The 25,141-nt window shown below is 41.4% G+C and overlaps 1 protein-coding gene across 2 annotated transcripts in view; it reads left to right on the top strand.

Moving 5' to 3' along the window:
- Positions 1-1,855: 1,855 nt before the first annotated feature.
- PDPK1 (3-phosphoinositide dependent protein kinase 1) overlaps positions 1,856-25,141 on the top strand; it is a 28,795-nt gene continuing 5,509 nt past the window's right edge. The window contains exons 1-14 of one of the 2 annotated variants that reach the window (XM_065645290.1): positions 7,942-7,997; positions 10,085-10,187; positions 11,152-11,412; positions 11,883-11,925; positions 12,139-12,276; positions 13,495-13,639; positions 15,940-16,037; positions 16,723-16,798; positions 18,165-18,233; positions 20,999-21,095; positions 22,260-22,433; positions 22,833-23,050; positions 23,950-24,007; positions 24,914-25,066. In XM_065645290.1, the coding sequence (XP_065501362.1) occupies positions 10,158-10,187; positions 11,152-11,412; positions 11,883-11,925; positions 12,139-12,276; positions 13,495-13,639; positions 15,940-16,037; positions 16,723-16,798; positions 18,165-18,233; positions 20,999-21,095; positions 22,260-22,433; positions 22,833-23,050; positions 23,950-24,007; positions 24,914-25,066 (1,560 nt within the window). In that variant the 5' untranslated portion in view covers positions 7,942-7,997; positions 10,085-10,157. Of the gene's footprint in view, positions 1,971-7,941; positions 7,998-10,084; positions 10,188-11,151; positions 11,413-11,882; positions 11,926-12,138; positions 12,277-13,494; positions 13,640-15,939; positions 16,038-16,722; positions 16,799-18,164; positions 18,234-20,998; positions 21,096-22,259; positions 22,434-22,832; positions 23,051-23,949; positions 24,008-24,913; positions 25,067-25,141 lie in introns of those variants that run through there. The other variant, XM_065645291.1, reaches the window with a different exon arrangement.

Raw genomic sequence — 25,141 nt, 5'->3', positions numbered from 1 at the left:
GAAAGGATTCTGGAATAAATTACTAAAAATATTTTTTAAAATATCTAGAAGACTAAAAAGTGAGAAACTATGAATTGATTCATCAGGTTCCATGTTTGACAAGAGAGTTTACTTGCTGATAATGGGAAAGAAGTAGGTTTTATATAATTTGTCCTTGGTATGATTTTTGACACGGTTCAATTCTAAAGGAATGCTAAGGAAGCTGGTTGGCCTAAATGACACCACCTAGACCCGTGAGTGAATGATGACACTTTTTAAAAATGCATTTGAGTCTAATCATTAATAGTTCCCCATTAAACTGAAATGGCATTTCAAGTGGTGTTCTAGGAATCTGTTCTGGATCAGTCTTGGTCTGATTAAAGATTTTCATTAATTTTGGTGACAAAATAGGAAGTGTGCATACAGGACTTGGGACATTGTTCTGGGAGGGATTTTAGTCATTTTTTGAGACAAAAATTAGGGGAAAAATATTTTGACAAATTTTAAATACAGTCTAAACATGAAATTCCATAAAGTGCAAAGTACTGCATTTTGAAAGAGAAAGCAAATGTGTTAATAGAAACTGGGAAATAATACGTTACTAGCAATATACTGAAATAGGATGTGAGATCTGCAGTGTACCATAATATAAATAACAAATTAACAGTGAGATGTTACTGCAAACAGACAAATACTATTATAGCACATAATAAGAGATGTAACTTGTAACAAATGAGGCCACAGTTCAATATTATATCCAAGTCTAGGCATGAGAGAGACCAGAAATCTGGATACAGTCTGAGAAGTGAAGGTATAGTTAAAACAAAATAAATAAATACGCCCACACCCCTCCCTGCTCCACATGCACCCAACCTGTTAGAAGATTATGATCAGTTGTTCTACTTGTCTGCTGGAGAAAAGGAAGAGAAAATCACCATACAGGAAAGATGATGGGCTGGCTATTGCAAAACTCTTTCCAAAGTGTTTGAACCCTGGGATGCTGCAGCTGCCCTGGCCCTGCGCCCGGGAGGGATCACAGAACCGCAGAACGGGGAGGGCTGGAAGGGACCTCTTGAGATCATCGTGATGTCTGGATCTTGTAGATTCTCATGCTGCTCAGTAAACAAGATGGTCCCTTTCAGTGATCCCTGACAATTCAATAATCCATTGACAAATTGTTTGCTACAAACTGTCGTGCACAAATGGCATTGGCCTCCCAGCACCCGGTGGGCCCAGGTGGATCCCAGAGGATCCTGGTGGGTCCCGCCCTGGGAACACGGGTGGGCACGCCCGGGCCTCCTGCACAGCCGGGAGAGCGCTCACGGCGAGCGGCGGAAGCGCCCGAGGCCCTGGCTGAAGGGCCGCCCCGCACCGAGACCCGCCCGTCGGAGCCGGGAGCTCCGCTCGGCGTCGCGGGGAGGCGGTTTCCGGCAGAGCGCGTCGCCGCCCGCACAGAACCGGCGTCCGTGACGCGCTCGAGCTCAGGGCTCCCGCGGGAGCGGCGGCACCGCCCGGCGCGCGCCCCTGACGCCGCTGCCGCACCGCTCCCGCACCCTTCCTGTGTCGTGGCACGAACCCGGATGTGAGCGCGAGGTGGGCACTGGGAAGGCCGCGACGCCCAGCTGCACTGCCCTTTTCCGCCCTCACCCTGCCCTCTTCCGCCCTCACCCGCGCAGCCTCCTGACAGGACTGGAGCGGGCAGCGTCAACCCTTCAGCTGCGCATGCTCACCACCTCTGAGGACGCTGAGGCTGACGGGAGACGCTCTGTCGGGGCTCGCACGTGAGTAGCAGATCGTGCCACCAATGAGCGAGCGGTCTGCACGGAAGTCCTGCCCGCAGCGGAGGGGGGGCATTGTTGTGGGTGACGTCCCGGGCGGAGGATGCGGGCGCCCCATTGGCTCGGGCTCGGCGGCCGCGCGCCGGGATCTTAAAGGGCGACGGGCCGCGGGCCGCGCCGGGCGGGCCCATGGCCAGCACCAGCAGCCCCCTGGTGAGTCCGGGCGCGGGGCCGCCCCAGCCCGCTGGCGGCCGCGGTGCGCTGGGGAGCGAGTAGGCCGGGGCCGGCCCCGGCCCGCGAGGGGGCAGCGGCCCGTGCCCGGTGCGCTGCCGGGCGGCGGGGTCGCGATGGGGTCTCCTGGGCGGTCCTGCTGGCGGCTCGGGCAGGGAGGGCGGCTGGGCGGGCGCTGCCCTCCGCGGGGCCGGCCGCGGCGCCGCCGCTCGCCGGCCTCGTTCCGCCTTCCGGGTTGCCGCGGCCTCGGGCAGGGCCCCGCTCCCGCCGCGGGCGCCCGGGCCGGCCCGGCGGAGGGAGGACGCGGCGCTGGGGCCGGGGCTGCAGCGGCCGCCCCGCGGCCTCCGGCGGAGCTTCGCTCTCGGTTCCGGGCGTTGGCGCAGCTTTGCCGGGCCGTGTCCCGCCGGGAGAGCCGTCGGTGTGGCCCCGGCACCCGCCTGTTGCTTTGTAATCGCTTTATTTTCTAGGGGAAACAAACGCGTGAAGAAGATCGTAGAGCCGCGATAGGGCACGTGTCAAACGCGGTTGTTGACGTTGGTCTATAGAGTAAAACTATAGCGTCTGTAACTAGAGCTATACCGCCTTGTGAGCACTGGCCAGTGTAAGATGGAGTTGTAGCTGATACGCAGAAGTGGTAATAGTAAACCTTAGTTTGCATTATAGTTTATACGTTTTAGTTAGTGTAGAAGTTCCCTTACGAAGAGTGTTTCTTACAAAGAGGCCCACCCGCTGTTGTCGGTGGGTAACTGATGGGCAGTGGTTCCTTATCCTGTGTGCGCGCCCGGTTCTTCTGGCTCTGGTGATTGTTGTATGGGCTGGGAGCTGCCAGGCTCTGCTCCACAGCACCTGGAGCTTAAGTGGAACGGGCTGGAGGGTCTGTTGCGTGGGGACTGGCCGAGCTGTGCTGATTCTTCAAGTCCTGTGTCCACGTGCTCTCCTCTTCATACTCAGTGCTTTTTTCATTAGAGTGTTAGACATAATCATATTTGTTGACTGAAGACAATAATGATTATGTGGACTAGCCTCATGGGAAAGGACATGAAATACTATATCAAGGATTATGAAGTAAAGCAATGTTTGATTATTACAGGAATTAGTTTTGTTTTCCTGCCACTTCTCAGCATCAGACATGGCTTCTGTTTACTTGGATACCTTCAAACAGGGAGTACGCTTCCCTTTGTGCTTCTGTCCTTGCTTGTTGCCTCTCTTTCCAGGTTCTCTTTTAACCAGGTTCCTTTTCTGTATACGGTTTAGATCCCTGCCTATAAGAGGAACATAGAGAGAGAGAATGAATGAGGAACAAAGTTGACAACCATTTTTGTGAAAACTAAAATAGTTTTTCAGGGTAGCTTATTTTTAGTTCCTTCTCTTCCATCCTGTTTAATATTTATCTGGTCAGGTGAGCGTAGTGATTTGCAGTAGCAGATGAAGGTGTCTTGATTCACCTAACCTTTTTGTAATTCAGGTGATATCAAATGTGGGAAATGCAGTATTTCTGAAACTCTGAGCAAGTTACTGTTAATGTTCGCGTGATAGAATTAATGACATTAGTGAGTTTCGTGATTGTTTTGCTATGAATGCAAAAGACTTGGGGTGGGGGAATAGAGCACAGCTTTGAAAGAAATGCTCTAGCATTCCTCTGCCAAAACAGTTAATTTTTGTATTTATGTGGGAGCAATTCCTAAGACATTCTGCTGTTTTCTGAAGATGTGGTACCAAGGAGAGAATTGCACTTTTAAGAAGGAAACAACTTCAGTGCTGCTTTAGTTGCAGTTGTCAGTGTGGTCTTAGTTATTTGCTGTTCATACCTTCATCATAAGTATTTGGTCTCATATCAAGCAGTGCTCTTCCTCTCAAAGTGAAGAGTCTGGAAGAATGGTTATTTACATCTTCATTGTCAGCAACATTTTCAGTGGTTTAGCTGCCCTGGTGATTATGAGATTCTGCCAGTGTTTCTGACCTGATAAAACTGATAGTATAGTCATGGATATGTCTGGACAAAACTGCTAGCTTTTTTCCTTCCCTGTGGAACTAATATAAACTACACTTGCCAAAGTGTAGGGTTTTTAGTACTGTAAGATCTGCATGTATGCTAGGAACTAGACTAGGCTGTTTTAAGAGTACTGTTTGTGGTTATTTGTAGGTATAAAACTTTCAGACAGGCTTGAGGGGTTTTCCCTACATAGCTGTCTACTTAATATTCTCTTGGGTTTTCAGGATAAGGCTGTGACTAGTCTTTATCACTCATGCATAGATTTTTAAATGGGATAAGTTTTCTCTAAATCTCTTACCAAAGCAGGCTGAACAGATAGAAAATAGTAGAAGATCTTGTTAAGATGGTGCTCAAAGGTGAAAAAATAGAACAAGCTTAAGAGGAGGAATTTTATATCCATTCATATTTCTAACATAGGAAGTGGTGGTAGCTGGTGTAAAGGAGGCAGTCCAGAGAATAATCTGGATATAATAGCGATGCTCAGCTGAACAATGAATCTACTGCATGGGTAGGCTTTTTTAAAAAACAAAACAAAAAAATTATTGTTTGGGTTATTGGTCTGTTACTTACAGTGCTAGAAATGCTGTCTGTTCTGTACAGCTCTTGGTGCTGTACTGGTAGATTTGCTGTAGCTGGACGTTGTCAGACACCCCGTGCGCTCGGGCTCATCTCACTCCCCAGAGCAGATCGTTGGACGGCAGCACTGCCGAGGGGACTTGAAGAGGGATGCTGACTATTGAAGTACTTGCAGGAATTTAGATACAGAAGGTGTGAAACCAGGGGCGCAGTCACTCTGTTAGACTGAAAAAGGTAATAAACTGGCAAAATAACAAAAATAGGTTTGATCTTTGAAGACGGTAAATATTTTAGTAAGCCTTTTTTTTTTTCCTAGAAAAGCTGTATGGATTGCTGTAGAACTAGCACATTTATAGCATCAGAAAATAAGTGAGAAATTACTTTTTAATATGGAAAGATAAAAACTTAATTCAGAAAACACTATGTCTGAAAGATAAAATCTTCCAGGTTCCTCATATTGGAGCTTCCTGAAGAATTTGTATGCAGCCAAGGAATAATTGTTTCTGGTATTTCAAATGGCAAAACTTTTTTTGCATGTGGCCAAGTTAGATTATGTGTATATAATAAAGTAGCAAAAAAGGGGAAGGAGCTGATTTTTCTCCCTCCCCACTTCCCTTTCTGATGTCTTATTTACAGGTAAGCTTCTGGAAAGTTACTAAGGTCTAACTAAAGTGTATGAAAGGACTGAACACAACATGCACAAAGTCAGCTGTTTGATCTAGAACCTTATTTTTCACACCTTACGGTTTCTACTCAACAGTGCTGTAGAAAAGAAGTAGTTTGTGTGACTAAATATTGAAATTGAGTCTTGCTCTGTGCTTTAAAAGACAAGCAGTAAATACTGGCAAATATTCTCTAATTCTTTATGGTGAAAAATTGCAAGGATTAACTTGCTTAGCACATTCTTCTGAAAAGAAAGTATGAAATTTGATGTTCAGTTCTTTAGTAATCCTGCAGGAATTTAATTTACAGTTCTTGACTGTGCCATCCGACCTTTGTATGCTCCGTCTACATACGTACTCCCACCTCGCTGTGGCCGCTGCTCCGCTCTTCACCCAAAACTCTTCTCTTTGCCTTCTAGAACTGCTAGAAAAGCCTAATGTAGGAAATTCTTGTGTGTTTGTTAGCGTGAGCCCCTGTCTGTGCAGCGCAACACCTCTCGGTGTTGGTGTGCTTCAGGAGACGACGGATGGTGCAGAATGTGATCAAGACCGTTGCTGTCACAGATGCCTTTTGTCTTGTGAGCTGGCCTGGATCTGTTTGTGTGAAATGAATTCTCAATGGCTTGTTTACATATAGAGCTATTTGGGGCATAGGCTGACTTTAGGTTCTTAGAGATTTTTGTGGTTTCCTGTTTCTGATCTGTTTTGAGGCTCGAAACGGGACGGGGGAGGCAGTGGAAGGAGCCCTTAAATAGTCTCTGCCCCCAAAGGTGCTTGGAACCGAAGTGCTTTGCTTAGCTTAGCAGTGGAGGAGGTTAGAGGGTAACTGGCTGATATGCAGGCTCTCACAAATCCTTTCATTAGCTTTAATCCCTACCTGAATTTGGAATTATAATGCTGGAAACTAGTGGCAGGAAACACCACTGTATGTGTAAAGTTGTCAAATTTAGAAAAAGGCATTTGCATTAACTAAAATGTTTGGGCCAGTATTGCTCTGTATGTGAGAAATTCATTTCTGTAGAAACAAAATCACTCTTGTGGATAAAATAACTTTATTCCCTAAATGAAGAGTCAAAACAATCTAACAGTGTAGATGTGTTGGATCTGTGCTTCCAAATCCTTGAACCTATTGGTTATATTTTGGCTGATATAACATGAATCTGTTTTCCTCATTATTACTTCTGGATAAACTGTGTTACAGATTGACTACAGGAAGTCAGGAATGGGCGGTAGGTGGTCAGTTCAGTTGCAAAGGAGGTGGAGTGCCAGAGCCGAGCTTTGTTTCTGATGTTTTGAGATTATTATATAGGACCTATACACAATATCTCCCCAAACTTCAAAACGCTTCTTTGTATATCGTGAACTTTGTGAGGATATATATCCAGAAATATTAAGAAGAAAAATAAATTAATTTTGATTCTTTTTCAAAGTTAATCTTCTTGATTATGTTTTGAAGATAGGACTTGTATCTTCCAAAATTGATTTTGAACAAGGCAAGCAAATGCCAACTAGATACTGGAGTATTTTAAACAACCTACTTGTGCCTTACATTAATACAAAGTCCCTGAGAAAAAAATACTAATCAAATTCTCATAGGTTATTAAAACATGACATTATGTCAGACATAGCCCGGGCTTTATATTTCCTCTGAAATAATAACTGTATCTTATGATGATTTAGTACAAGTATTTTCAACATTACCTTCATATTACTGTATTTTTTCTTTGAATTGTATTAGGGCTGTTAATAAATCAAGCAGACTACATCAACTCGAATTCTTTTCGTATTTCTGTTTCCCACTATTGCAAAGGTCCCAGACAGTTTAGGTAGAATAGTGTCTTTGAAGAATTTTCTGCTTCAAGCTTTCCCCTTCCATTAATAGTTATAATCCTTAATCTTGAAGTATATTACCAGGACGTTATTTTAAAAGAAGTCTTCTTTTAAATGATGGTCGGTTCTATCAAAATACTTCAAGAGATTTTTTTTGAGGGAACAGCTTTGTGCAGTGCTCCAATGAACGTTTGCCTTCCAGCGGCTGGGAGGTTTCCAGTGACTCTGCACGTGCAGGTGAGCGCAGTTGTTCTGGTGGGTCCCAGCTTAGATTTCTTTAATCAGTTAGCGTGGCAGTCTCTTTAAACGATTAAAAAATTCTCCTTTTATACAACCGAATGCCTTTGAAATTTGTGTAGCTTATTCGTAAAAATGGTCTGTTTAACAACAGATTTTTTCATGTGGCAACTTCTGGTATCAAAAAATGTCACTCCATGTAGATGTATGACTAAAGATTCCCTTGCAAAACAAAGTTGTGTTTAAAATAGCTTTTATAATTGAAAGATGAGGTTTCAATCTGTTATTTTAAATGTAGTAATCGGTAACCGTTTATGAACCTTGATCAAAGTATAGATTTTGACAAACGGGCTTCGGAGCGTTTTGCTGGCTGTGACGGTTGGTTTCTTTGTGACACGTGGAGCTGGTGGCAGTTTGTGTGATGAAGTAGATCGTAAGGTCTCTGCAGGGATTGTTGCGTATCATCTGACGATGAGGTTTGCAAGTGCTGATGCAGCTCTGCACAGCATAAACACAAACCACTGTGCTACAGAAGATTGATGTTAATGCTCTTTTAATATCTACGAATAACTAATACTTGGAGTAGGGTTTGTTCAGTGTAGTTTGAAGAAAATGGCTTTCTGTGATCTTCAAAGAACCTCTCTGTAGGAAAATACATCCTGTTGCCCCAGGGAAATATCTTCGGCATCTTTGTAACCTTTACAGTTTTTAGTAAGTGTCTCATTTATTTTTTGGAGAGGGGTGTTTGTTCTTAGAAATGCCTATTCATTTTGTGTCAAGCGTTTGAATTATCTGCCTTACGAAAGGTTGAACAAGATCTGTCATTTCAATATAAACTTCACTTCTTCTGATATGAAGATTAACCAGCCTGTTTAATTAGCTGCTTTGTCTAGTACCTAAAAGGAGATTGTTTTAAATGCCATAATATTGCCTCTTTTGATGAGTTTTTTTAATTAGGTTTTTTAATGCCACATTTAGCACTCTTTGCACAGGTATGTCATTAAAATATAACTTAACATTCTCATCCCGGAGAAGACTAAGTATTTGCCAATGTAGTATTCAGTTAATTTTTTTTTAATATATTCCTTCTTTTCAATGAATGAGCGTTGAGTGTAGTTCTTTAAAGCCTTTGGCAATTTTTTCTCAGAGTTCAGAATCTGAAAATGTTTCCTTACTGTTCTGGGCTAGTGGTATTCCTTCCTGATTGAGGAGAAAGTGTGAGCGGAGTATGTGTTTTTAAATACCTCCCAGAAGCTCTTTGGTGCTTTTATGGTGAGGTTTTTTGTTTGTGTTTTGAAGGTGATCTTGATAGCTGCAGAACCTAATCAGATTTCCCCCTGCTTCCCCTGCTGCTGTTTAACTTGTAAACCCCAAGAATTGCTCTAGAATAGCCTGACTGGAGCCAGTTCATCATTTAAACCCTGATACTTAGTCTGTGTGCATGTGTTTTTATTTACTATATTTCAATTAATGAGATGTTTCTTATATTGGCACTGCTTCAGTTGTTGAGCAGTCACGCTTGTGTCAGACTCATTGCAATCTTGATAGGAAAGAGTACAATCTGTTTTTGATTCTAGCTACTGTGCATCTTTATACAGGCTGCTGTTTGAGTAGTGCTCTGAAGGAAAGGTGATTCAGCTGGGATGAGAATGGTAGGACGTCACCTAGTCTGGGGATGGCGTCAGCTCAAATATCTGCACAGAAGGTATAAAAGGAACGGTAACCTACAGCACACATACTTTAATGTGTATGTGATGTTTTCATGACAATAGCATCAATATACTTCTCTTCAAAGGGAAGAATGCTGCATAACGGACTCGGAGTAGGGACATATCCCTCTCTCGGAGCGAGTTAGTGAACTTTTTGAAAAGCAAAATTCTCCCGCCTGTCTCCAAGTCTTCCCCCAGCCTTGCCCCCCTATTGTCTTCATGAACGCTGTGCAAAATACAGCAAATAGCTATAATTTTAGTCAGATTCCTCATCAGTCTCTACCACAGAGCTCAGATGAAGGTCTAATAAAAGAAGCGGTTACCTGTTCTTGATCTGCTGCGCTGTTGGTGTAGTCACAGTTCCTGGAAAAAGCCCTAAGGAGCAGCCGAGATCCTGAGCAAGGAGGCTGCACACAGGCTGCAAAGGGAATCTTCCTGTATGCTTTTGGAAGACATTGTTTAGAATAGTTGCCTAATAATAGTTGATTTTCAGTCTTGTGGGAATTTATATATCAATTATGATGAGTGGAGAAAATGGAGAGTTTTAGCTGTACTCTCCTTGACCTTGTTACCTTCGCTCAATTTAGAAAGTATACATTTGCATTGCTTAGAAATGTTTGTGTTTCGTTGTTCTGTAATGCCACTAGGTGTGTAAGTAAAGTGTGTTTCTGAGTTCTGTCTTGGTTTTGAAAGAAGTTTAGCAGTAAATAAGGGCTGCTTCTCCCTAATGCATAGAGCACAGCTAGATGGGTAATTGCTAATTTGGGAGCCCATATGCATGATCGAACGCAAGTCCGGTTCCCTTGTAAAGTGGTTTCTGATAGAAATGAAGGAAATTGTTCTGAATCAAATTGAAATTCATGAGATAAAAAATTATTTTTGTCAGAAATAATGTTTATTTGAATATCAACACGAGCCAAGTTACAAACTAGGGCAGGGTTGTATAATGCATCTGTTTTGAGGTTAAGAGATTTTCATTAAGTCATAGTTTCATTCTGCTGGATGTATGTTAGAATATTGAGATTAAAAAATAATGTTCAGACATGGTGTTAATTTTCTTAAATATTCCCTTTTTGCGTACTGTTTCAGTTTTTATTGACAGAACTAGTTCAGCAGAGCGCTCGTACCGTCTGTGTTTTCAGGCCAGTTTCCAGTAAAACACATGGAGCAGACACCTGACAGACTAATGAAGGTATATATTGAAGGTGTATAATGAAAGTATATCACCAACAGGGAGGGAAAGCAGCTTGACAAGTTTATTTGGTCTTACTTGGGGAAAATTGTTAAAAGGATACCAAATGATGATTTGCTTTGTATATTACAAGAATCAGTATTTGGATTGTATCTTCTGGTACTTGCTGTTTCCAGCGCTAAATCTGGGTCTTTGTTTTGGGATTGGGAAGTCTTTGTGACCATATGCACAATTTAAATAGTGTAATCTCCCTTGTTTTAAAAGGTCATAGACCAGAGCATTCTTCAAAAACATTATTAGATATTGCTGTTTATTAAACCCTCCAGCTGATCTGCCTTTTGTATGTTGTTCTTTCTTTTTTTCCTGCCCGTCCTTGTTGTGTGTTAGAGAGAAATGCCATCGGAGAAAGTGGGATTCCAAGTAAAAATGTAGGAATGTATTCATTGTCTCCTTTAAAGTTTTCGTGCTTTACATGTTCGTTTACAGTTCATTGTAACTTGTATCTCCAAACTAATGTTACTTGTGAATACAGGTTTTCATTGTATAACTAGATAATTCTTTTAGTTTCAGGAAAACTTCTTGTTAAGATTGGATGGATGGCTCTGTCTCTTAAGCACGAAACGAAGTTTAAAAATCATGTTACTCGAAGGAGAATACACTGCAAAGTTCAGTACCTTGGTGTTAGGGAGCATTTTTTTGAGTTTGAAAAAAAGCATTGTTGAGTTAAAGAGTTCAGACTTTTGACTTATGGCTATATGTATGTGTGCAGCATCACTTAAGCAGCGCCATTTAACAAGTTAAGAGCTGCCATTTCCAAAATAAGTACTAACATTCCCCGCTAAAGTCATTTCAATGATAACCCTTTCAAATAGGACTTTATATGATGCTGGTGTGGAAATGAGGTGCGGATGTGTGTGGTAGTTACCTGAAGGTACGGGAATCACGGTTTCGTTTCTGTTTTCAGTATGATGCTGTTCCAATGCAGTCCAGCGTGGTGTTGTGCTCCTGCTCGTCCCCATCGATGGTGAGGAGCCAGGCAGACCCCAGCGCTCCGCCGGTGGCCCCGGCCTGCGGCAGCAGACAGGGCGCTGCCATGGAGGGCCCGGCCGAGGCCCGGCCCGGCGCCCTGCAGCAGCACACGGGGCAGCAGCCGCCGCAGCCTCGGAAGAAGCGCCCCGATGACTTCAAATTTGGGAAGATTCTGGGGGAAGGATCTTTTTCAACGGTAATGTTACTTTTTATAACTACCTTTTATAATGTTACTTTTTATATTTCAATCTGTGCCATTTATGTTAAGTAGTAGTACTGTGACAGATCTTTATAAATATTCCTCATCGCTCTTGTTGCCTTTTTTTTCCCCCTATGAGAAGATTTGGCAATTTACTGTGATTTATGTTACAATCTTCAGAATTCTTCTGGGAGAAAAAAAAAAAAAAGAGGAGTAAATTGGTGATTACCCCTTCAGGTGTATAAGTCTTTTAGCAAAACAAGCATCATTATGCTGAACAGAATTCCTGCAGAGGTCTTGCTGAAGCCAGCATAATATGAACACATACTTAAATATTTTGCTGATTGCAGTTGCAATACCTTATTTTGGACAATCATTATTCCAAATAACTACTGGAAGTTCAAAGTCAATGTTAGTGTATGTCTTTAATGAACCATTACAATGTATTTTCTCTCCCCTGACAACAGGTTGTCTTGGCTCGAGAATTGGCAAGTTCTAGAGAATATGCCAGTAAGTATTGACTCCTTCAACAAGGACGTTTTAAAAATACAATATCAATGTAGTCCTGTTACAAAACACCCGTTCAAAAGACAGAATTAGTGGGATTATGACAATTTTATCTAACAAAAAAACCCAAAGCAAAACCAAACCAAACCAAATTACTTAGGTGGACTTCATTTGGTTGTACCTCCTGCATTTTCATTCTGTCTTTTTTTCACTAAGTTAAAATTCTAGAAAAACGTCATATCATAAAAGAAAACAAGGTGCCCTATGTGACACGAGAGAGAGATGTAATGTCCCGCCTGGATCACCCGTTTTTTGTGAAACTCTACTTCACCTTTCAGGATGATGAAAAGCTATGTATCCTTTGTGTTTTAAAACTTGCTGTAACACTTTCTTAAAAGTGTGCAATCCCCAGTTTTGGTTCCTTTGAAACATTTTCTAACAGGAATGATGAGAATAACTTTGGGTATTTAAAATATCTTGATGTTTGCGATGCAGTTTTCACAATCATAATTTTAATAGAAATGAAACAAATAGAATGAGTGTGCACCCGCAAAGAGAAGAGCAGGTGACTTGTGGGACAGGGGAAATGAATAAAACAATGACTTATATTGTCCATGTGGTAAGTGCTGAAGGGTGACTTGCAACACTCTAAATTTAAAATATTGTTTTTAAAAAAACCAAATGTTTTAGAAATGCTTTATTTCTTACATGTAGTAAACCACTACAATATATATGTTTAAAATAGGGATAGCCAGCTATATTTACTACTATTTCTTATTTGAACAATTAGATCTATTACCACTTTTCTTGTGTAAAAGTGCTTACAGAAAAATCTGAATGATAGAAAGCTGAAACTCTTCTGTTCGGATCACTGTTTCCTAAGTTTTCTCTCTAGCAGTAATTGCAAAGTGCGGTTTCATCTTGAAAACCCATTAGTTTGCGGTCGGTTTTTCTTTGTGAAGAAAATGTTAATTATGTGAATTTTCTCCTGAACTTCCTGCTTCGGATTGGCAGTGCCAAAGGCAGAGGACAGAAGGGTCTGTGTCTGGGGTCAGTGTTTGTCACAGGGGCTGCTGACAGCGCTGACGGGCCCTGTGTCTTGTGTGTGTACGTACATAAACGCACATGTACAGGCGTGCAGGAACAGAACTTACAGGGGCGCTTTTTCTGTAATGTGAACATTTGTTTATTGAACACTGGGCTGACTCTAGAACTTTCCAGATGGTGGGGCAATTTTAAACTTAGGTTGAATGCTCGTTATGGCTGCAAGTAGTTCTCTTTGAGGGCAATTATGTCTATAGTTTAAATGAATTATTCAGGTGACTGTCTGGAAAAACTGCAAATTTAACCCTCTATGTAGTCTTTGCTATGCCAAAAACTTGGGAACTGTCCTAAGTTGTGAATATATTTAATAAATTGTATGGGTTTGCTACCATGTAAAGTTTCAAATTAACCAGCTTCACTTCACTGTTGTTCGTGTATTTTTAGTATTATTCTTGTCTTTGGAATAAGCTGTGGGGATTTTTGTTTTAGAATGGGTCAATGATAGACCTTAACTATACTCACATTCAGATTTTGGGCTTAGCTATGCCAAAAACGGAGAGCTGCTAAAGTATATACGCAAAATTGGCTCGTTTGATGAGACCTGTACCAGGTTTTATACTGCTGAAATTGTATCAGCCCTGGAGTATTTGCATGGAAAAGGAATTATTCACAGGTAATAAAAAGTTGAGACCAACATGCATTTGATTATGCACAAGGTGTTTTTTCTAGAAATGTTCTTTGTGAAGTCTAAAGCAAATGTGGATTTCGTGGAAAGCTAATGAGAGCGTAATAGCATTTCACTGGCATTGGTACTGTTGTTAACATAAGGAGCTAAACAAAGAAAACTTTAGGAGGAGAGCCAGTCTGTTTTATCAGACCGACTGTTCTAGCATGAAAAAGTAAGAAGACTCTTTGAGTTAACGTTACAAAAACTTATCTTTTTGAATCTTGATTGGTTGGTTTAAAACCAGAAACTGACTTTTTGTTTAACTACTTTTTTTTTTTTTCTCCCTGTGGTGTTATGTACGAAAAGTGACTCAAAGTCTGCTGGTGTGTGAATTAGTGTGCAGCACAGAGCTGAACAATAATGGGGTAAATGGTGAAATTTAGCAAAGTTTTTAATAGAACCTTTGCAGTTGTTCTTGACGGAGTTATATTGTCTGGATAAGTGTGTTTTGTCATTCGCGTTTATTAAACAAATTAAAGCTGGAACTGTGAGAAATCTGAGCTGCAGAATTTCTTTTTGAGTAAGAAATCTGTTGTGTTTGTAGCTTCCCAAGCAGTTGTTCATGGAACAGTAGATGCTAATTTACAAAAAGTTGGCTAATTATAATTCTGATAGCATTATTAGTTCTTTCGATTGTTTTTAAAAGGACAAAGTATTTTGCTAATACTCTTCTGTGAAATAATTGGCAATAGAATCTAATGGAGAGTACTAAGAGCATAACATTTTCTATGGGAGCAGGGGGAAGTTGAAGAACTCCCAGTCACATTCATTATATAGTCCATGTGTTAGGCTGGGAGAATGCTTATAAAATGCATTTAGCATGATGGTCAGTATTACTAAGCCTATATTGGAAGTCTTGTATTATAAAACAGCTGCTTTATGTTTGTCTTCATATGAAGGCCACTATGAGAAGCTCAAAAGAAAACAATGAAATTGTACAATTAAGAGAACTTAGTATAAAGTTTATTTAATTGACAGTCCATAGCTTTCATAATGCCTGAAAGCTCTTGGGATTTTCTGCTGCCTGAAGAAATATGACATGAGAGAGAACCACTGTAAGATGCCAGGCTGCTCTGGAAATGTTACAGCAGATAGATATCTAGATATATAGCTATATCCTAGACCCATAATATATAGGTATATGATATATAAATTGTATGCACGCGTGTGCATAGAATACAATATATATATATACGTACATATATATATATAGATAGATATGTTAAAAACCCCACACAGCACTGTTAAAGAGGTCCATTCCATTCATGTGCTTCCTGCTTCTCTCTGAGAATAGTTGCAGGAAAATAAACAGGATTTTTATGGCTTGTGTGTCGTAATTACCTCATTCCAACTTCTCTCCGTGCTAGTCCACGGACTTTGGGCTGTACAACTGCACGACCCATGCTTTTAAATAATAAGGGCCTGTAATCTGAGGAAAATAATGCTGCACAGTGGTTGATGGAAACAGCTTTGAATTTGCACTGATTTTTCTTACTGGCCAATCAAAAGAACTCACATGCTTCTAGATTTCTTTGCGAGCATACAAAGATACTTCTTAGGAGGAAAGTACGTTGTCTCTTCTTGTCAACTGAGGATACTTGGTGAAAAGTAAATACTATAACAGTATAACCCAATGCTACTTTGTTATGTTGTGGCTAGTGAACCCCTTGACATCTAACTCTGTATCGCTATATGTTGTGTGCACGATACTGTGAGTCTGGTTTTATTCAGGATCAGAGGCAGTGTCCACACAAATGGTACACATACACTTGAAATATGGATTATACCTGAATTTGTATGTGACAAACGTAAGCGTGCCATGGAGGTGGTTTGCAGTTCTTCCCTGTTCCGGACACGTGGCCGGGCTGGGGAGGTCGCTGTTGCTTGACTGACTGGAGTTTTGCGCTGAGTAACAGGCCTAGAAGATCTTACTGCCAAATCAGACTGTCAGATGCTATTTAAATTAAGGGATTTTGTTTGTTTTTGTTGAACAAGTGAGATGCACAATAGCTTGGTTTTGAGATTATTCATTATTTCAGGTCTTTGCAGAAAAAATGTTGATTAATAGGCCTTTCAAAATCTGTTGGCAGTCTGTGTGTTGACAACTACAAGTTAGAGAAAGGCGACACAACAATTTTCATAGAATGCCTACATAATTGATGATAGCATTATGTACGTAAGTCACTAGGACCGTTTTGCAACTGTATTTTGTGTGCTGTTTAAATACAAAAACCTGCCTTTTCCAGGGACCTTAAGCCAGAGAACATCTTGCTGAATGAAGATATGCACATTCAAATAACAGACTTTGGAACAGCAAAAGTATTATCTGCAGATAGCAGGCAAGGTATGCAATCATTTACTTCATCATGTGACACAGATAACTATAGGCAAGTGGGCCTTTGAAAATATGTGTGTTGTATTTACCAAATTGTAACCTTTAAATATCATTGTCTCTTATCTAACAAAATCACTGAGAGATCTCGAAACAGTTTTGAGTGTCACCACTTAGATTATGTGAGAAGAGGTAATATTTGGTGTGGCAGTATAGCCAGCTAGACCACCAAATAGAGCAGGAAGATAAACTACCTCAAATTACTGCTCATTTGCAAGATGAGAATACAAACAGTTACTGCAGCGGAGCTGAAACAGAAGGTGCTTACTCTGCTTATGTATTTAACCCCGGTGATTATCAGAGTTGCTCAAATGTGAGGGTTGTAGGATTCTTGTGTCACTGGTTGCTTGGCATTAACCTGTGAATCAGTGATGCTGCAAACAACGTCTGAACAAAGGACTGGACTGAACTGAATTGGTTAAACTGTTCACTTGGATGTAGTAATCTTATCTTGGTAGATTTTATACCTCACAAAGTGCCTAAATGCCGAGCTTCTTGAACCTAATTCTTGTGGGTTCTTTGTAGCATTACATAACTTGCAGTAGATTGCCTTTGGGTTTTTGATTGGGTGGAGGAAGGGGAAGGTTGTCTTCTTCATAAGTATGTATTTGCTTATTTCTTTCAATTTTCTTACCAGCACGGGCAAACTCATTTGTAGGGACAGCACAGTATGTTTCTCCAGAACTGCTGACAGAGAAATCTGCCTGTAAAAGGTGAGGAATCGAGTATTTCAGATTTTAGAACTTTACTGACTCTGTCAGGATACTGTCAAATGGAGGTGGGGGGGAGTGGTTAAAAAAAAAAAAAGAGAGAGAGAGAAGGATTAGGTGTTGTCAGGAGAAGGAATTGTGTAATGGGAAGTTGGATTTCTCTTACCCATAAATAAATTGGAAACATTTCTTCTGTTATCCAAATAATGTAGTTATTTCAATTCTGTTTTATATTAACTTGCTCTAATGTGGTAATTCCTGCTGCAAAAACAACAATGTCAAATTCTGTCAGTTTGGGGAAAGGCTACAGCTTTCTTTGACTTGTATTTAGATCAACTTGTAGTTATCTTTGCCAAGCTTTGATTGGGGTTTGCAATGATTTAAAGCTCATCTCTGTGCCTGGTATGAGTGATACCCTTAAGAGATTTCTTATCTCATTTAAACTGGTTCTTGATGGTAACTTGCAGACTGTTGTACATCTATTTTATTACAATGAGAGAAGAATAATCAAAATAATCACTGAGAAATGATAGGGAAAAAGAGTTCTCTTATATGAGTGACTGTGGTAACTTGTGCTAGCATTTCTTGAAATGATAGAAATACCATTAGACTTTCCACTTTTCTTTCTAGTTAAAAGGTTTTGACTGGTTTGCCTAATGGAAATACTTCATGAGGCTATCATCTCCTTTTAGAAGTTACATAATCCTTGATCTTTACAGAAAACTCCTAATTTGAGTAGTTTTGAGTCTTTGTTAGTATTTTAGTCTTCCATGAGGATTTCTAAGCTTTAATCAAATCTACATATACTTTACCTCGAGGTAAAATAAGTTAAAAATACTCTTTCAGGCCAACACACTAAAACTTAAGACTTTCCATCACCCATGTACTATATATTCTGCCTTTTTCTTTGTGTCTTAAGAAAAGCTTTAGATGAAAAAGCTGTATTATGACCTATTTTGCATAAAATATTTAGAGGAAAGGATTTTAATTCGGAAGGAGCATATATCGCAATAAGGTGGATGCATTTTTGAATTGTGGTAGTGGACAATAAGAATTCTTTTTAGTCTCATTACATACTCATTTTTACGGCGAATTTGGCTGTCTTGTGCATGTGCCTGTACTCAGTTGTTGTGAGGCGGTTACTCTATACTTTTTTTTTTCCCCCCCCGAAAGTTGTGTTGCCAGCCTACTCTTCTGTCAAGGAATGTCATGGAAATTATGCTAGACAGGTTTGTCCAGTGTGTTCCTGCTACGTTCTAACTAGCAGAAGCTTAAGAATTTTTTTTTTAGTTACAGTTTAAAGACTTCTTATAGGAAAACATGCTATATGTTTTGGTTTGGTTTGTTTTTTTTCTTCTTTCTTTTGAAGCTCTGACCTCTGGGCCCTGGGATGTATAATATATCAGCTTGTAGCTGGATTGCCTCCATTTAGAGCTGGGTAAGAGATTTAAGCTAATTCTTTACATGTGGATCATAAATATATTGACTTGGTTTTACCTTTTACCTTACTACTAGTTCTGAAGTACAACTTTCTGTGTTTCAGCATTGGTGTTAATGTCATACCTGCTTTTATTTGTCCGTTCTGATGTCATGAAGACGCTTAGGCAGCTATAACTAGAGTTCCTGTGAGATTCCTTAATGTATGCTAGGACTGGTTGAAGAAGTAAGGGTTGAGGGCTGCCTTGGTTGCAGTGACCATGAAATGGTGGAGTTCAGGATCTTGTGTGGCAGGAACATAATAGCAAGCAGAATTGCAACCCTGGACTTCAGCAGGGCCAACTTTGGCCTTTTCAAACAATTGCTAGGGGAAATCCCATGGGCAAGGCTGCTTGAAGGTAAAGGGGCCCAAGATAGTTGGTTAGCATTCAGGGACTGCTTCTACCAAGCTCAAGATTGGAGCATCCCGACATGTAGGCAGTCAAGGAAGGGAGCCAGGAGACCTGCGTGGTTAAGCAGGGAACTGCTGCGTAAGCTCAAGTGGAAGAGGAGGGTTTACAAATCATGGAAGGAGGGGCTGGCCACTTGGGAAGAATATAAGGCTGTTGTTAAAGGATGTAGGGAGGCAACTAGGAAAGCTAAGGCCTCCTTAGAATTAAACCTGGCGAGAGGGGTCAAGGACAACAGAAAGAACTTCTTCAAATACATGGCAGATAAAACTAACACCAGAGGCAATGTAGGCCCACTGATGAATGGGGTGGGTGCCCTGGTGACAGAAGATACAGAGAAGGCAGGGTTACTGAATACCTTCTTTGTCTCTGTCTACTCTGCCGGAGGCTGTCCTGAGGAGCCCCGTACCCCTGAGGCCCCAGAGGAAGGCAGGGCAATGGAGGAGTTTGCCTTGGTTGATGAGGACTGGGTTAGGGAGCAATTAAGCAATCTGGACACCCATAAATCCATGGGTCCAGATGGGATGCACCCGCGGATGCTGAGGGAGCTGGCTGAAGTCATTGCTGGGCCACTCTCCATCATCTTTGCCAAGTCTTGGGAAACGGGGGAGGTGCCTGAGGACTGGAGGAAAGCAAATGTCACTCCAGTCTTCAAAAAGGGCAAGAAGGAGGACCTGGGTAACTGTAGACCAGTCAGCCTCACCTCCATCCCTGGGAAAGTGATGGAACACCTTATCCTTGGTGCCATCTCAAGGCATATCAAGGATAAGAGGGTCATCAGGGACAGTCAACATGGCTTCACCAAGGGGAAGTCGTGCTTGACCAGCCTCATAGCCTTTTATGAAGACATAACAAGGTGAATTGATGATGGCAGAGCAGTGGATGTGGTCTACCTTGACTTCAGTAAAGCATTTGACACCGTCTCCCACAGCATCCTCACAGCTAAATGGAGGAAGTGTGGTCTGGATGATCAGGTAGTGAGGTGGACCACGAACTGTCTGAAGGAAAGAAGGCAGAGAGTCGTGGTCAATAGGACGGAGTCTGGTTGGGGGCCTGTATCTAGTGGAGTGCCTCAGGGGTCAGTTCTGGGGCCAGTATTATTCAATATATTCATCAATGACTTGGATGAGGGAATGGAGTGTACTATCAGCGGGTTTGGTGATAACACCAAGTTGGGAGGAGTGGCTGACATGCCAGAGGGCTGTGCTGCCATCCAGCGAGATCTGGACAGGCTAGAGAGTTGGACGAGGAAAAATTTAATGAAATATAACAAGAGAAAGTGTAGAGTCTTACATCTGGGCAGGAACAACCCCAGGTTCCACTATAGGTTGGGGAATGACCTGTTGGAGAGCAGTGCAGGGGAAAGGGACCTGGGGGTCCTGGGGACAGCAGGGTGACCATGAGCCAGCACTGGGCCCTTGTGGCCAGGAAAGGCAATGGGACCTGGGGGGGATTAGAAGGGGGGTGGTCAGTAGGTCAGAGAGGTTCTCCTGCCCCTCTGCTCTGCCCTGGTGAGACCGCATCTGGAATATTGTGTCCAGTTCTGGGCCCCTCAGTTCCAGAAGGACAGGGAACTGCTGGAGGGAGTCCAGCGCAGGGCAGCAAAGGTGATGAAGGGAGTGGAGCATCTCCCGTGTGAGGAAAGGCTGAGGAGCTGGGGCTCTGGAGCTCGGAGGAGACTGAGGGGTCACCTCATTAATGTTTATAAATATGTAAAGGGTGGGTGTCACGAGGATGGAGCCAGGCTCTTCTCAGTGACAACCAATGATAAGACAAGGGGTAATGGGTTCAAAGTGGAACACAAGAGGTTCCACTAAAATTTGAGTTCTTCTCAGTGCGGGTAACAGAACACTAGACCAGGCTGCCCAGGGAGGCTGTGGAGTCTCCTTCTCTGCAGACATTCCAACCCGCCTGGACACCTTCCTCTGTAACCTCATCTGGGTGTTCCTGCCCTGGCGGGGGATTGCACTGGATGAGCTTTTGAGGTCCCTTCCAATCCCTAACATTCTGTGATTCTGTGTGATTCTGTGATTTCACATGTAATTTATACCATAAAGGTAACAATGCCTGTATGAAGGGAGTATGAGGCACCTCTGTATTGAGCTATTTGAACTTTTCTTATTATTCAAGTGTCTGGTGCTCACAGGATCATAGATACTTGGAAGATGGTACCCCTTTACCCTAGAAAGAAAGGTTTATGGGAATGTGACTTATATTTTAAATGGGAGATCTACAAGTTGTCCGGGTTATGTACTGTTAAGGTCAAAGAATCATGAAGAACTAATAACAAGAGCTAATATTTTTTTTTCTTTTGCAGAAATGAATATCTTATATTCCAGAAGATAATAAAGTTGGAATATGACTTTCCAGAAAAATTTTTTCCCAAGGCAAAAGACCTTGTTGAAAAGCTCTTGGTAATATTTGCTGCTGTTGAATGATTTGATGACATTGGAAACATTCAGCTTACATAGTTATTTTTTCCCTGAAGTTTCTATGCACTCTATTGCAAACCTTATAATAAGAATGACTGTAAGCATTCTTGACTTTCTATGGGAGTGTCTTGAAAAATCAACATCCATTATTAAACAGCACTTAGATTATTATTTTTTTAAATCTGAATTCTAAAGTGTGGACAAGGAATGTCTCTCAGTAGCAAAGGGTTCTTATTAGTGTACATTACACACAGAAGTTAAGATTCAAAGCTTAGGTTTACATAGTACTCAGCTTAATAATGAATAGTTTGGTTGAATGTAGTGTACTGTACATTACAGTGTAAGTCAGCTTACCTTGCATTTTCAGATGCACTTACCTTGCACTTAATGTATGTCTCAATAGTATCATCCAAAGGACTACTCTGCATTTGAATGTTTGACAGGAAGGAAGAAATGATAGTTCTGTCTCATCAGTGAGATATAGCCATGACACTAAAATGAACACGCAGAGAACATTTTAGGTGGTTCAAGCGTTTTGAGGTTCAATAGTCTAGTGTACTGGCATGGCGTGGGGCCTGAGGAGGAAACTGCCGTACATTTGTGGATGGTGATGAGTGCGGCCATTGTAAAGGGCTGGCTGCACGTTCCGTGTCCAGGCCAGCATGATGGCCACACCAGGGCCTGCTGAACAGTAAGGCCCAGGTTGCTTCAACATCCTGAGAACTCTGCAGTTGTAGGTGCTTGAGAGGTTGTTGTTTGACACCAACTATAGCTTACACAGCTTCTTGCATCACTACAGTGTGATGCTGGGCTATACTTCAATGAGCTGTGCTCCTTTGGGCCTTCTCTGTATGCTTGCTTGGTCTTGGGTCTGTCTTTATGAAGAAACAAAGCCAAAAAATTGTGTGGACCCAAAGTGCTCCTTTCTCCAGATCTGTGAGCTGGTCTAGTACGGAATCTTGCTGGCAAGCCATACTGACAAATAACATCTTGTATTATAAGCAGTCTCCTTGTATTCTAGATATGTATGCTTGGAGCAGTGAGACAAACTGTTTTTAAGTTTTCACATGCTGTGCAAATGTGAATGGTGCTTGCCCCTTCCTCGTCATTATTTTATGCATGTTAACTTAATTGTGATTTGCTCAGGTTCTAGATGCTACCAACAGATTAGGTTGTGAAGAAATGGGAGGATATGGACCTCTTAAGGCTCACCCCTTCTTCGAATCAATTGTGTGGGAGAACCTACATCTTCAGACACCCCCAAAGCTTACAGCGTATTTACCTGCTATGTCAGAGGATGATGAAGACTGTTATGGAAATGTATGTTTTTCTGTTCCTATATTCAGCTTTGATGCTGTGTGAGACCTTTGCTAAAGCATAACTATAGCATATTAACTATTTTTATTTAAACTACCGATTAGTGTATTTTAATGAAGACTCAATTACTAAGTATCTAATATAAAATTGCTGGTTAAAACTTGAACTAGTCAGCATTTTTTTTTCTGATGAAGTGGGTGTTCAGAAAAACTACTGGTTGGCTTGCTTTTGACCAACCATACTTTTTTTGGATAAGTGCCTGTTAATCTATAGAGAGCAGGCTGTCTTTTTGCACAAAAGCATAATAAACAAAAGCATGCTTAAATGAAGGGCTGCAGTTTAGTGTAAAATAAGCTTTTTAATCAAAGAAATGTCCTTACTTCATTTTGTTTCCTCCTCTAGTATGACAATCTCCTGAGTCAGTTTGGTTGCATGCAAGTTTCTGGTTCTGCCTCTTCCCATTCACTGTCTGCCCCAGAGACAAGTACACCACAGACATCAGGAGGAAACATTGAACAGTATATTCATGATCTCGACAACAATTCCTTTGAGCTGGACTTACAGTTTTCTGAAGATGAAAAGAGGTTACTTCTGGCAAAACAAGCTGGGGGAAATCCCTGGTAAGATCTTTGAATGCAGCTCATCTGTTACTTGCACAGCAGTAGGGAATCAGAACAATAAGTTATTTTGATTCAAATTAATATTTGTCAATCTTAATATCTTCAGGCAAACAATTAGCAACTAGATTTTTCTTGACTTCCGTTTTTAAAGTAGTGGCAGCAAAAACCTAATACTGTATTTCTAAAATTTACAGGGTCTGGAAGGTGTTATGGAGTATGTTTATAGGACAGGCAGAAATGACACTGTACCAGTGCTTCCCTCTGCAGAGAACTAGCACTAGAAGAAGTTCCCTCTTTCTTACAGTTGCCATATGTTGGTAGTTTTTTTGGATGATAATCATAGAATGACAGAACGGTTTGGGTTGGAGGGACCTTCCCAGCTCCCCCAGCGCCACCCCTGCCATGAGCAGGGACATCTGCGCCAGCTCAGGTTGCTCAGAGCCCCGTCCAGCCTGGCCTGGGATGTCTCCAGGGATGGTTCATCCACCACCTCTCTGGGCAGCCTGGGCCAGGCTCTCACCACACTCAGGGCAACAATTTCTTCCTCATATCTGGCCTGAATCTCCCTCCTTTAGTTTAAAACCATCACCCCTTGTCCTGTTGATATCTGACCAAAATTCCTCCAGACTACGTACTTCTTAGGGTTTATCTTCACTCTTGAGAGGAGTTTCTCATCTGTGATTTTTTTTTTTTTTTCTTCCCTGTGTCAGATTGTAGAGGAACTATTTGGTGTGGAATGAGGAAGAGTCCAAAATTCATCTAGTAGAGTTGTTCAGGATTCTGTGGCAGAAAAGAAGACACTAGGGAGAGACATGTAAAATTGCTTGATAATAATAATAAAAGATGTTTCTGTGGATGAAGTACTTCTGGAGTAATAGTTATTTTTCTTTTTTTTTAAGGCATCAGTTTGTAGAAAATAATTTAATCTTAAAAATGGGTCCAGTGGACAAAAGAAAGGTAAGGGCTTTTCTTAATTCCCTGTAATAAAATTCAGCTGTTACATTTTTGCACAGTTGCAGCACAGATGAGGAACCTGTTTTAGAGCTTCCTTGTGTAACTTATTTATAAGTGTCAAAGTGTTTTGTTTACTTATTAAAATGTAATGATTTGTGAATAGATTGTGTTTTTCTTAATGTAGTGGTGTGCTCTTGGTTTTTGGAAAAGGCTAAAAGTAAATGTGCTATTGGTGCTTTCATTTCGAGACTGTAGAAAATGAGTGTTTGTTCCCCCTCCTCCTCCCAGTCTGGTACAGCCCACTGAACGCTTTGTTTTGATACATGTCTGCATGTGGACTGAGCCACAAATATCAGAAAATAAGATACAAGCCCATATTGTCGTTTACTGTGGCGTTTTTCCTGGGTCCAGCTAATGCCTGTATCCTGAGAGAGGCAGAGGTGACATCACAGCAGCTTTAAATATGAATTTTAAGGTGGTACAGATGAGCAACAATAGTCTGTGTCAGCTTTACAGGAATGGAGATTCTCTTACATCTAAGTTACTACCTGTTTGTTCCTAATTTTCTCCACAAAATCATGAGTATTGATTTCTGTACTAGAATCTTTGACAAATAGATTGTGCTTCACTCTGTGCAGCTGGTTGTTTGATGCTTTGTTAGAACTTCAAGATTCTTTCTAAAATAGTACTTGTGTTTTGCCATGCAGTAGGAATGCACTGCAGCCCCCTAAAAAACGAGTGAAGTCAAATAAGCAAAAGGAAAAGAGAGTTCCCCAAGCTCAAATATACTGTCCTTTCACTGAGCTCTTTTAATTCTACCTCTGTTGTTAAATTCAGAGCTCTACACATTTACTTTTTTTTTTTTCCCTCATGCTTTTTTTGCATTACTGCTTCTACTTTTCTTCTTAGGGATTGTTTGCACGTCGGCGCCAATTGCTGCTCACAGAAGGGCCCCACCTGTATTATGTGGATCCTGTCAACAAAGTTCTAAAAGGAGAAATTCCATGGTCTTTAGAGTTGCGGCCAGAAGCCAAGAATTTTAAGACATTTTTTGTTCACACAGTAAGTGACTTTCTTTAATTTCTCTGTAAATTGCACTAAAGTCCTTGGACAATTGTTTTAAGTTGCTAACAAACA

This window comes from Caloenas nicobarica, chromosome 14, assembly GCF_036013445.1.
Source record: "Caloenas nicobarica isolate bCalNic1 chromosome 14, bCalNic1.hap1, whole genome shotgun sequence".
NCBI classification, from domain to species: Eukaryota; Metazoa; Chordata; class Aves; order Columbiformes; family Columbidae; genus Caloenas; species Caloenas nicobarica.
This window is presented reverse-complemented; position numbering and strand designations above follow the sequence as displayed.